Consider the following 13,569-nt stretch of genomic DNA (forward strand, 5'->3'; position numbering starts at 1 on the left):
CCCTGCCTTATCCGCACAAGATTATACGCACCCCGAAGATCAATCTTAGTGAACCATTTAGCCCCCTTAATGCGAGCGAACAAATCAGTTAACAATGGCAAAGGATACTGATATTTGACTGTAATCTTATTCAAAAGACGATAATCTATGCAAGGCCTCAAGGAACCATCTTTTTTGGCCACGAAAAAAAAACCTGCTCCCAAAGGGGACGAAGATGGACGGATATGTCCCTTTTCCAAGGACTCCTTAATATAATTCCGCATAGCAGTATGCTCTGGCACTGACAGATTGAACAAACGACCTTTAGGGAATTTACTGCCAGGAATCAAATCTATAGCACAATCGCAATCCCTGTGAGGAGGAAGCGAACTGAGCTTAGGCTCCTCAAAAACCTCCCGACAATCAGACAAAAATACCGGAACCTCAGAAGGAGTAGATGAAGCGATAGAAATCGGAGATGCATCATCATGAACCCCCTGACATCCCCAGCTTAACACAGACATTGTTTTCCAGTCTAGGACTGGGTTATGAGTTTGTAACCATGGCAGACCAAGCACTAAGACATCATGTAAATTATACAGTACCAGGAAGCGAATCACCTCCTGATGAACGGGAGTCATACGCATGGTCACGTGTGTCCAGTACTGAGGTTTATTCATAGCCAAAGGTGTAGAGTCAATTCCTTTCAAAGGAATAGGAACTTCCAGAGGTTCCAGAGTAAACCCACAGCGATTGGCAAATGACCAATCCATAAGACTCAGGGCAGCGCCTGAATCCACATAGGCATCGACGGAAATGGATGATAATGAACAAATCAGAGTCACAGACAGAATGAACTTAGACTGTAAAGTACCAATGGCAACAGACTTATCAACCTTATAAACCTGCGTTTAGAGCATGCTGATATAACATGAGCTGAATCACCACAATAAAAACACAATCCATTTTTCCGCCTATAATTTTGCCGTTCACTTCTGGACTGAATTCTATCACATTGCATTATCTCAGGTGCCTGTTCAGAAGACACCGCCAAATGGTGCACAGGTTTGCGCTCCCGTAAACGCCGATCAATCTGAATAGCCATAGTCATGGACTCATTCAGACCTGTAGGCGCCGGGAACCCCACCATAACATCTTTAATGGCCTCAGAAAGGCCATCTCTAAATTTTGCAGCCAGAGCGCACTCATTCCACTGAGTAAGCACTGACCATTTCCGAAATTTTTGACAATATATTTCTGCTTCATCTTGCCCCTGAGAGAGAGCCAATAAAGCTTTTTCAGCCTGAATCTCTAGGTTAGGTTCCTCATAGAGCAAACCCAATGCCAGAAAAAACGCATCCACATTGAGCAACGCAGGATCCCCTGGTGCCAATGCAAATGCCCAATTCTGAGGGTCACCCCGCAGGAAAGATATAACAATCTTGACCTGCTGAGCAGGGTCTCCAGAGGAGCGAGATTTCAAAGAAAGAAACAACTTGCAATTGTTCCTAAAATTCAGAAAACTAGATCTATCTCCAGAAAAAAAACTCTGGGATAGGAATTCTAGGTTCAGACATAGGCGTATGTACAACAAAATCTTGTATATTTTGAACCTTAGCAGCAAGATTATTCAGGCTGGAAGCCAAACTCTGGACGTCCATGATAAACAGCTGAGGTCAGAGCCATTCAAGGATTATGAGGAGGAAAAAAAAAGGCCAAGCTGCAATTAAGGCTAGGCAGCAAACACTGAGGAGGGGAAAACAAAAAAAAAAAAAAAAAACTTCCTCAGACTACTTTTCCTCCTACTTCAGCCAAAACGATGACCAATTTTTTTGGGCCGGCTATACTGTCATGATCCCAATGGCAGGGGATCACAAAAGGACAAGCACAAAAACAAAACAAGCTCTAGGGTGATTCACTAGGGTCATTCACTAGGTCTCCCCGTGTGGTTTTGGGATTTTTGCTCACCGTTCTTGTGATCATTTTGACCTCACGGGGTGAGATCTTGAGAGGGGGCCCAGATCAAGGGAGACTGTCATGATCCCAATGGCAGGGGATCACAAAAGGACAAGCACAAAAACAAAACAAGCTCTAGGGTGATGGAACCTGAGCTGACCGCGATCCTGAACCTAAACACACAACTAGCAGTAGCCGGGGAACGTGCCTACGATGATTCCTAGACGTCTCGCGCCAGCCGAAGGATTAACTTCCCCTATTAGAAGAAACACAGACCTCACTTGCCTCCAGAGAAACACCCCACAGAAATAGCAGCCCCCCACATGTAATAACGGTGAAACGAGAGGAAAGCACATACGTAGTTATGAAAATAGAATCAGCAAAAATGAGGCCCGCTAAAGCTAGATAGCAGAGGATACAAAAGTGAACTGCGCGGTCAGCGAAAAACCCTTCAAAAAACCATCCTGAAATTACTTGAACTCATGTGCCAACTCATGGAACATGAGGAGTAATTTCAGCCCACTAGAGCAACCAGCAGCAAGGAATCACATATCAGCAAGCTGGACTAAGACAAAAATAAAGCAAAACGTGGAACAGGAAAATCAAAACTTAGCTTGTCCTGAAGATAACAGACGCAGGGAGCAGAGGTAAAAAGACACGCTGATTACATTGATAGCTGGCGAGGAAATGACAAAAAGGCCAGGTTAAATAGGAAACTCCCATAACCTGATGGAACAGGTGGACACCAGAGACCGCAGAGAACACAAGTCACCCAGTACCATCAGTAACCACCAGAGGGAGCCCAAAAACAGAACTCACAACAGGAGACTATCAGTGGTCCTGTATGTCTTACATTTTCTTATTATTGCTCCCACAATTGATTTCATCACACCAAGCTGCTTGCCTATTGCAGATTCAGTCTTCCCAGCCTGGTGCAGGGCTACAATTTTGTTTCTGGTGTCCTTCGACAGCTTTTTGGTCTTCACCATAGTGGAGTTTGGAGTGTGACTGTTTGAGGTTGTGGACAGATGTCTTTTATGCTAATAACAAGATCAAACAGGTGCCATTACTACAGGTAATGAGTGGAGGACATAGCCTTTTAAAGAAGTTACAGGTCTGTGAGAGACAGAAATCTTGTGTTTTAGGTGACCAAATACTTATTTTCCACCATAATTTGCAAAATAAATCTTGCTAAATCAGACAAGGTGATTTTCTAGATTTGTTTTCTCATTTTGATTCTCATAGTTGTGGTCTACTTATGATGTCAATTACAGGCCTTTCTAATCTATCTAAGTGGGAGAACTTGCACAATTGGTGGCTGACTAAATACTTTTTTCCCACTGTATTACCAGTGTTACACATGTAGATCAGAAGAGCAGACTGTCAGTTATTATATGTCTTACTTGGTTAACTCCTTCTTTCATTTAACATAAGCTCTGGAGGCAGATTCTCAGGGAGATCAGTGTTCTGCCCATAGATATTTACGGGGTTGCCCACTACTAGGACAATCCCTTCTTGATCTAAAACTTTGGCCCCAATAAAATAAAAAGCTTATACTCGCCTCCCTTGCCAGCACCATTCCAGGGGTGTTGGCACTCGTGATCCCGGGGCTCTCGGTTGTATGAAGCATGGTACCCAATCAGGCCTGGGGTCCCGGTCCCCGCCTTCATACGAGTTTAACATAAAGAGGAAGTCAGAAAGCAGCTGCATTCTTGGCTTCCTCTTCATGTTCGATTCATCCAAAGGTAGGGATGCAAATTTATATATTAAAGGGGATGTCCACTACTAGGACAACCTCTTCTTGATCTGAATGTTTAGCAGTGATAAAATAAAAACACTTATACTCACCTCATGTGGCGGAGCTGTTCCAGCGGAGTCAGCACTTGGGTTCCCTGGGGCTCTCGCGCAGTTGTTATGACACTTGAGCCTTGCACCAAATCAGCGCTGGCGTCACTGTCTCCGCCTTCGGACAAATCGAACATCAAGAGGAATTCATAGAGCAGCCGCAGCCCAGGCTTCCTGTTCATGCTCGATTTGACCGAAGGCAGAGACAGTGAATCCAGTGCTGATTGGGCGCCGGGCTCACTTGTCCTAACCGCATGAGAGCCTTGGGACCACGAGTGCCGACACTGCTGGAATAGCACAATCATGGGAGGTGCGTATAAGTGTTTTATTTTATCCGAGCCAAACATTCAGATCAAGAAGGGGTTGTCAACGTAGTGGACAATCCTTTCACAAAAAATTTGGATTTCTCTAGAATAAAACATTGGTTCACAGATATCAAGGTATCATTTCATTCGACTCGCTATAACCTGCATGCCCATATTGATGTCTTAGGAAGGTTGATCCTACTGACAGATTATTTTTAAGGCCAAAAGTGGCTTGATCTTTATGGGGTTAAAATAAGCATTTTTCTATCTGATCCACCTACAGATTCTACTAAAATGCCATTTTTATTATCAGACAGTAAAACTTTCAAAAATGATTATACAGCCAGTTTGAGATGGTGTTTTAAAGTAAGTATGCTGGTCTCATAAAGCCTAAGAGATCTATTCATTAATGTATGAAGATTGTATTGTGAAATCTGGTAAGTGATCAGCTTTAACAAAACACATAAAGATAAATAAAGTTTTTTTTGTTCGTTTTTCACATTACATATCATATTATTCTAAGAAATTTTTAAATCATTTGATCTATGAATTACATGATTTGCAATGTGAAAATCACAAACAACCCTACCAAAAAAGAATCAGGTATTGAAATATTATTCAACAATGGCCACACAAAAAAAAACAAGACAAGACAACAGAAAATGTTACTTTTTTCTGCAAAATAAAAAAGCTGCAAAACAAGAGCTATAAAAAGATGTTTTTTTTAATTGCTATTGAATTTTATTTCATGTAAATTTATTCGAATCTTATTATATTTCTAGTTTGCCTTAAGGGGTCCAAGGCTTTAAGCAAATGTTTCCTGTCCTTTCCCGAAGCAAAGACTTACCACGAAGCCAGTGACGCCTGCATTTCACAAGGTGGAACTCTGAGTTCTCCGGAGAACGGAGATGAAAACGATGCATTATACGATTATGTCCGTAAGAGCTTAGGTTCTGGTTCAGAGGTGTGGATAGGCATTAATGATATGGCTAATGAAGGATCCTGGGTTGATATGACCGGTAGTCGCATATCCTTTAAACATTGGGAAACAGAAATAACCACTCAGCCTGATGGCGGCAAGCAAGAGAACTGTGCATCTCTCTCTGCTGTTGCTATTGGTAAGTGGTTTGATAAAAACTGCAGAGAGACCCTGCCCTTCGTGTGCCAGTTTGCAATTGTTTAGCTGCCAGCATTCCTATCATACTAAGCTAGCCACGCTTACGAGCTCTAACTAGAATGAATGAAACCTAACGCTTAGTGTAAGTATATTACTGATAGACTAGACCCAGACTTTAACTTGCTGCCACATGTATATTTATTTGCATTATATATTGTATATAGCTTATTGACAGTGGAAGTTATTAATGTCAGGTGCTGTCAGAAATTCCATTATGTAAAAGAAAAAAAACGAGAAATAAAGTTTTAGTTGTATGTTCATATTATGGTTTCATGTTTTTCTTTGGTGGATTACATAACTACTCAGACTATTGTAAAGATAATGTTCATGTTTGCTATTATAATGGATTTTATTGCCCCTGAAACAGGCTGTCCAAGGCTCCTGATATTGGTTGATCATAAGTACAGGCCTTTAATACCAAACAGAGCACCCCTACTGATTAACTGATAACCGTGAGCAGGAACATCCCAACTTTGTACTCTGTAGTAACTTCAATGGAACCTGAGCTGCAATAACTGAGAATGGCTGCTACAAGTGCTGTGGTTTTACAGCTCTGTATTTACTTGCAGAGGGCAAAGGACCTTCTAACAGCTGACTAGCGTGGGTCCCAGGTGTCAGCACTGGGTCCAAATGTTGAATAAACCCCTTCACAATGTGTCAATACATATTAGACATATGGCTACGTTCACATTTGCGGTGCGTCGGGCGCAACCTCGGCGACGCATGCGCCATGCTCCCCTATATTTAACATGAGGGGCGCATGGACATGCGTTTTGTTGCGTTTTGTGACGCATGCGTTTTTTGGGCGCAAGCGTCAGGGCGCAGAGGACGCTGCTTGCTGCATTTTTTTTGCGCTATAAAAATGCACGCATGCGTCACAAAACGCAGCGTTTTGCATGCGTTTTTGTGTGCGTTGTGCGTTGTGTCGCCGACACAGCACACAACAACCCAAATGTGAACGTAGCCTTAGTCATTCTTCTGGTGCAAGTGTGTGAAGATGACTTGGGAGTTGAGCCCACACCATAAACAGAAGATGTTAGCTATATTGTACAGCCAACCAGGCCTGGGACAAGGTATTGTAGCACCTTAGGCAGATGACGCAAACCACCCTCACCCCCTGCTTCCCATGCCCACCACTCAGCCTCCAAGCAAAGAAACGGGTCAGAGACTAAGTTAACAGGACCCCTAATGTACTCCCCTCCTTTTGATGGGTCAGGTAAAAAGCTCTGACAACCAGTTCCAATAGAGCAGTTACCTTTTTCACCCAAAAATACCATCAAATTAAAAAAAAAGTGGTTTACTTTAGGAGTGAGGCTCAATAGGCAGTGCAATTTCAAAGATCTATATACATAATTGTCTAAGGGGCACTTCCGTCTGTCTGTCTGTTTGTCTGTCATGGAAATTCCAAGTCGCTGATTGGTTGCGGCCAGCGACCGCGACCAATCAGTGACGGGCACAGTCCAGCCGCGAAATGGCCGCTCCCTATTCCCCTGCAGTCAGTGCCCCCTCCATACTCCCCCCTGTCAGCGCTAAGTCATCTGAGTAATTTTGCAATGCATCGCTGGCAACGGAAGCTGGCAGCAGCCTCGCCACTCAAGCGGACGCCGGAGGGTGAGTATATAACTTTTTTATTTTAATTATTTTTTTAACAGAGATATGGTGCCCACACTGCTGTATACTACGTGGGCTATGTTATATACTGTGTGACTGATATATACTACGTGGGCAGTGTTATATACTGCGTGGGCTGTGTTATTTACTGCGTGGGCTCTGTTATATACTACGTGGTTGCTATATACCATGTGGCTGTGCTATATACTATGTGGCTACTACATACTATGTGGCTGCTATATACTACGTGGCTGTGCTATATACTACATGGCTGCTATATACTATGTGGCTGTGCTACATACTATGTGGCTGCTATATACGTGGCTGCTATATACTACATGGCTGTGCTATATACTACGTGGCTGTGTAATATACTGCCTGGGCTGTGCTATATACTGCTTGGGCTGTGCTATATACTATGTGGGCTGTGTTATATACTAAGTGGCTGTGCTATATACTATGTGGCTGTGATATATACAACATGGCTGCTATATACTACGTGGCTGTGCTATATAATATGTGACTGCTATGTACTACGTGACTGCTATATACTATGTGGCTGCTATATACTATGTGGCTGCTATATACTATGTGGCTGCTATATACTACGTGGCTGTGCTATATACTATGTGGCTGTGCTATATACTACGTGCTGTGCTATATACTACGTGGCTGTCTGTGTTATATACTATGTGGCTGTGCTATATACTATGTGGCTGTGCTATATACTACGGGCTGTGCTATATACTACATGGCTGCTGTATACTACGTGGCTGTCTGTGTTATATAGTACGTGGGCTGTGTTATATACTATGTGGCTGTGCTATATACTATGTGGCTGTGTTATATAGTACGTGGCTGTGCTATATACTACGTGGCTGTGCTATATACTATGTGGCTGCTATATACTTCAGGGCTGCTATATACTACGTGGCTGTGCTATATACTACGTTGCTGTGCTATATACTACATACTACTTGGCTGTGCTATATACTACGTGGCTGTGTTATATACTACGTGGCTGTACTATATCCTGCACCCCAAATCCTCCAGCACCCCGAACCCCCTACATCCTGCGACCAATCAGCAACAGATGCAGTCCAGCCACGAATTGACACGGAATTTAAGCCACGCTTCGCTGATTGATCGCACCCGGCCGGGCGCGACCAATAAGCGATATTGGCGCGGTATTTAAACACCAATTCGGTTATTGGTCGTGCTCGGCCAGCCGTGACCAATCAGTGATATTGGTGCGGGATTTAAACACCGCTTCAGTGATTGGTAGCTCACGACCGGCCGCGACTAATCAGCTATATTGGCGCGGTGTTTAAACACCGCTTCGGTCATTGGTTGTGCCCGGCCAGCCACGACCAATCAGCGACAGGTGCAGTCCGGCCGCAAATTGGTGACAGATTTGAACCACGCTTCGCTGATTGGCCAGCCGGGCGCGACCAATCAGCGATATTGGCGCGGAATTTAATCCCCACTCACAGTGCGACGTACATACTGTACATACATACATATTCTAGAATACCCGATGCGTTAGAATCGGGCCACCATTTAGTAGATATATAATCATTCATTGCTTGTGGACAATTTAGACAATACATGTGGCAAATAGGTATATTCAAACCTGCCACCTTATATCATAATGTCAGACCCAAGGATAGTTATGGAATTAACATAGCTTAACTATAATGGTTGCCAGTGGGTTTCAATTAAGGTGTTCAATCATTTGTTTGATACCCTAATTGAAACTAACCAGACACCATTGTAGATAATGGGATACCTATAATGGATTTTGCATCTTTCATGTGACAAACACAGTTTGCAACAAAACTATTAGTTGCTTTGGTGACATTTTCCTCTACGGAAAGTAGTTTAACATAATTTGCAAAAATCACTTGGCTTGGTACAGTTAACAAAATATTTTTCTTCCAAAAATTTACCAGTCTCATATATACTGTAAAACCTGGTTTGTGTGAAATTTTGTTGGTTTGAAATAAAAAAAAAAATTGACCTGCTATATATGTACAAATCTGGTTGCTCAAAAATTGACTATTGTCATATATACTCTAGAACAGAGGTCTCAAACTGCATTCCTCGAGGGCTGCAAACAGGTCCTGTTTTCAGGATTTCCTTGTATTGCACAGGTGATAATTTAATCACCTGCGCAGAATGATTCCAGCACCTTGTGCAATGCTAAGGAAATCTTGAAAACACGCATGGTTTGAGGCCCTCGAGGAATGCACTTTGAGACCCCTGCTCTAGAACTTTGTGTGAAATTTCTTTGCTTTGAAATATAAAAAAACAAAATATTGTCCTGCTACAGGTGCACAAATTAGGTTCCTTGGTACTCGATCCGCAACAGCCACTATTTGTCCCCGCCTTGTACCAGCATGTGTCCAGGAACATCACACATGCCCTTACTAATGTGGTTATTGTCTGCTTAAAGGGAACCTTTCACCTGAATTTGGCGGGACCGGTTTTGGGTCATACGGGCGGAGTTTTCGGGTGTTTGATTCACCCTTTCCTTACCCGCTGGCTGCATGCTGGCCACAATATTGGATTGAAGTTCATTCTCTGTCCTCCGTAGTACACGCCTGCGCAAGGCAATCTTGCCTTGCTCTGGAGACATGGTACGGCAGTTTCAGAGGTGCTCGGTGTTGTGCGGGGCTCCGGGGACATGGTGTGACAGTTTCAGTGGTCCTCGGTGCTGTAGGGGGCTGCGGCTACATTATGTGAAAGCCTAAAGTTCTGCAGTTCTATAGCCTTGCCTTGATGCTGTGACAACCGGGAAAATGACCGCTGGAGTCGACACATGCGCAGATTGAGGTCTAAGCCGAGATCTCAATCTGCACATGCGCCGCCTCTGGCGGCTATTTTCTAGGAGGACTGATTGATTCCCCAGGCGCAGATTGAGATCTCAGCAATGAGATCTCGTTCCGAAATCTTGGAAGACGAGATCTCGGAACCGAGATCTCAATCTGCACATGCGCCGCCTCCAGCGGCTATTTTCTTGGAGGATTGATTGATTCCCCAGGCTCAGATTGAGATCTCAGCAATGAGATCTCGTTCCGAGATCTCGGAACTGAGATCTGAATTTGCACATGCTCCGCCTCTGGCGGCCACTTTGCATGCCACGACATCAAGGCAAGGGAATAGAACTGCGGGGCTTTGGGCTTTCACATAATGTCACCAGAGCCCCGTCTGCAGCACCAAGGACTGCCGAAACTGCTGCACCATGTCCCCGGAGTACCGCGTAGCACCGAGGACCGCCCAAAACTGCCGCACAGCACCGAGCGCCGCTGAATGGGAGCGAGATCACCGCAAACTTTAAGTATATTGTGACCATAAGATGCACCCCAATTTTCCCCAAAATTTTTTTGGGAAAAAAGTGCATGTTATTGTCCGAAAAATATGGTAACCCGATAGCTAAACGGCGTAACGAGAAAAAATTAAAAACGACAGAATTACATTTTTTTGATCGCCGCAACATTGCATTAAAATACAATAATGGATGATAAAAGGATTGTTTCTGCACCAAAATGGTATCATTAAAAATGTCAGCTCGGCATGCAAAAAATAAGCCTTTACCCAACCCAAGATCACGAAAAATGGAGACGCTATGGGTATTGGAAAATGGCAATTTTTTTTTTTCACAAACTTTGGAATTTTTTTCACCTTTTAAATAAAAATTAATCTAGACATGTTTGGTGTCTATGAGCTTGTAATGACGTGGAGAATCAATGTCAGGTTAGTTTTAGCATTTACTGAACATGGTGAAAAAACAAAAACAACTGTGGGATTGCACTTTTTTTTTGCAATTTCACCACACTTGGAATTTTATTCCTGTTTTCCAGTACACGATATGGTAAAATCAATGATGTCATTCAAAAGTACAACTTGTCCCACAAAAACAAGCCCTCACATGGCAGTTTTGACCAAAAAGTAAAAAAGTATAAAAGTTATGGGTCTGGGAAGGAGGAGAACAAAAACTGAAAATGCAAAGCCAAAAATACATCTGGTCATTAAGGGGTTAAAATGGTGCAATACCAGAAGACTCTTTTGGAAAATTGCCTAGTTACATAGTATATTGCGCAGCCACGTAGTATATTGCCCAGTGACGTAGTATACAGCACAGAGCCACGCAGTATATTGGCCAGTCACGTAGTATATTGCCCAGCCAGGTTTGTCACAGGTGAAAAAATAAAAAATAAACATATACTCATCTTTCCGAGGGAGCCCTTGTAGTCCACGGCAGGTTTCGGTCCCAGGGTTGGTATTAGCGCAGGACCTGTGATGATGTCGCGGTCACATGACCGTGACGTCATGGCAGGTCTTTGTAGCGCAGGCGCGCAGGGCCTGTGATGAAGTCGCCGTCACATGACCGTGACATCATGGCAGGTCCTTCTGCCACCAGAACCTGCAACGGAAGATGGCAGCGGGCACGAGCTGCAACGGAAGGTGAGTATAGAACCAAAAACACATGGGCTACTTGCACAGTGAACAAGTCTGTAGAAACCTGTTCACACCACCAAGAAACCTGAAGACACCAAAAGAGCACAGCGAGGTCAAAAATACTCTGTTGTAAAGAAGTCACAGTAAATGAGCAAGTGCTGGTCAAAAAATGAAAAAAATACAGGGTATTTAGTTAATACGTTTTTTTGCAAACAAATGTATATTAAGCTGCTCCACCAATCGCCAAGGTATACCCATAATAGAGCAGTCCTATCTAATGTACATAATCCCTATCTGATGTATTAAAAACCTGATCATCTGTATAGTATCTGTATAAGCAGGGTTCAGAGAGAAAATATACATGTGGACATCGAGGGTGGAACAGCTTCCATGCAAATGGCCCACAGAGGAGTGGTGGACTCCCCAGTCTTGTAGAAGCAAGAAAACAATTATAGAACCAAAAACACATGGGCTACTTGCACAGTGAACAAGTCTGTAGAAACCTGTTCACACCACCAAGAAACCTGAAGACACCAAAAGAGCACAGCGAGGTCAAAAATACTCTGTGTTTGTTTGCAAAAAAACGTATTAACTAAATACCCTGTATTTTTTTCATTTTTTGACCAGCACTTGCTCATTTACTGTGACTTCTTTACAACAGAGTATTTTTGACCTCGCTGTGCTCTTTTGGTGTCTTCAGGTTTCTTGGTGGTGTGAACAGGTTTCTACAGACTTGTTCACTGTGCAAGTAGCCCATGTGTTTTTGGTTCTATAATTGTTTTCTTGTTTCTACAAGACTGGGGAGTCCACCACTCCTCTGTGGGCCATTTGCATGGAAGCTGTTCCACCCTCGATGTCCACATGTATATTTTCTCTCTGAACCCTGCTTATACAGATACTATACAGATGATCAGGTTTTTAATACATCAGATAGGGATTATGTACATTAGATAGGACTGCTCTATTATGGGTATACCTTGGCGATTGGTGGAGCAGCTTAATATACATTTGTTTGCAAAAAAACGTATTAACTAAATACCCTGTATTTTTTTCATTTTTTGACCAGCACTTGCTCATTTACTGTGACTTCTTTACAACAAAGTATTTTTGACCTCGCTGTGCTCTTTTGGTGTCGGAAGGTGAGTATAGCAGTTTTTTTTATTATTATTATTATTTTTAACATTAAATTTTTTCTATTGATGCCGCATAGGCAGCGTCAATAGTAAAAAGTTGGGGACACACAGGGTTAATAGCGCCGGTAATGGAGTGCGTTACCCGCGGCATAACGTGGTCCGTTACCGCCGGCGTTACCCTGTGTTAGCGGTGACAGGCACTGACTGCGGGGAGTAAGGAGCGGCCATTTTCTTCCGGACTGTGCCTGTCGCTGATTGGTCGCGGAAGCCATGACAGGCAGCTGGCGAGACCAATCAGCGAATGAATAACCGTGACAGACAGACAGACAGAAGGACAGACGGAAGTGACCCTTAGACAATTATATAGTAGACTAGATTGTGGCCCGATTCTAACGCATTGGGTATTCTAGAATATGCATGCCCCCGTAGTATATGGACAATGATGAGGCAATCTTTATGACATCATCGTCGCCATGGCAACCAATATGACATCTACGTCGATACTGTGCCCGTCGCTGAATCAGAAATGTGGGATTTCTACGTCCTTTATGACATCATCGTCACTGTGCCCGTTGCTGATTGGTCGAGGCCTGGTGGCCTCGACCAATCAGAGACGCAGGATTTCTACGTCGATACTGTGCCCGTCGCTGATTGGTTGAGGCCTGGCGGCCTCGACCAATCAGAGACGTGGGATTTCCAGAACAGACAGACAGACAGACAGACGGAAAAACCCTTAGACAATTATATATATAGATTACTGGGCAATATACTACGTGGCTGACCAATATGCAACATACTATGTGGCTGTGCAATATACTACGTGGCTGGGCAATATACTACTTGGCTGGGCAATATACTACGTGACTGGGCGATATACTACGCAGCTGACCAATATACTACATACTACGTGGCTGTGCAATATACTACGTGGCTGGGCAATATACTACATTGCTGGGCAATATACTACGTGACTGGGCAAGCATGGTGGCGCAGTGGTTAGCACAGCAGCCTTGCAGCGCTGGAGTCCTGGGTTCAAACCCCACCAAGGACAATATCTGCAAAGAGTTTGCATGTTCTCTCCGTGTTTGCGTGGGTTTCCTCC

General features: G+C 43.6%; 1 protein-coding gene across 2 annotated transcripts in view; it reads left to right on the forward strand.

Moving 5' to 3' along the window:
• Nucleotides 1-5,522, forward strand: part of CLEC3B (C-type lectin domain family 3 member B) — a 55,201-nt gene extending 49,679 nt beyond the window's left edge. For both annotated transcript variants that reach the window (XM_069730152.1, XM_069730153.1), the window contains exon 3: nt 4,868-5,522. In XM_069730152.1, coding sequence (XP_069586253.1) covers nt 4,868-5,268 — 401 coding nt within the window. In that variant the 3' untranslated portion in view covers nt 5,269-5,522. The remainder of the gene's footprint in view (nt 1-4,867) is intronic.
• The last annotated feature ends 8,047 nt before the right edge of the window (nt 5,523-13,569 follow it).

This window comes from Ranitomeya imitator, chromosome 6 (genome assembly GCF_032444005.1).
Source record: "Ranitomeya imitator isolate aRanImi1 chromosome 6, aRanImi1.pri, whole genome shotgun sequence".
NCBI lineage: Eukaryota > Metazoa > Chordata > Amphibia > Anura > Dendrobatidae > Ranitomeya > Ranitomeya imitator.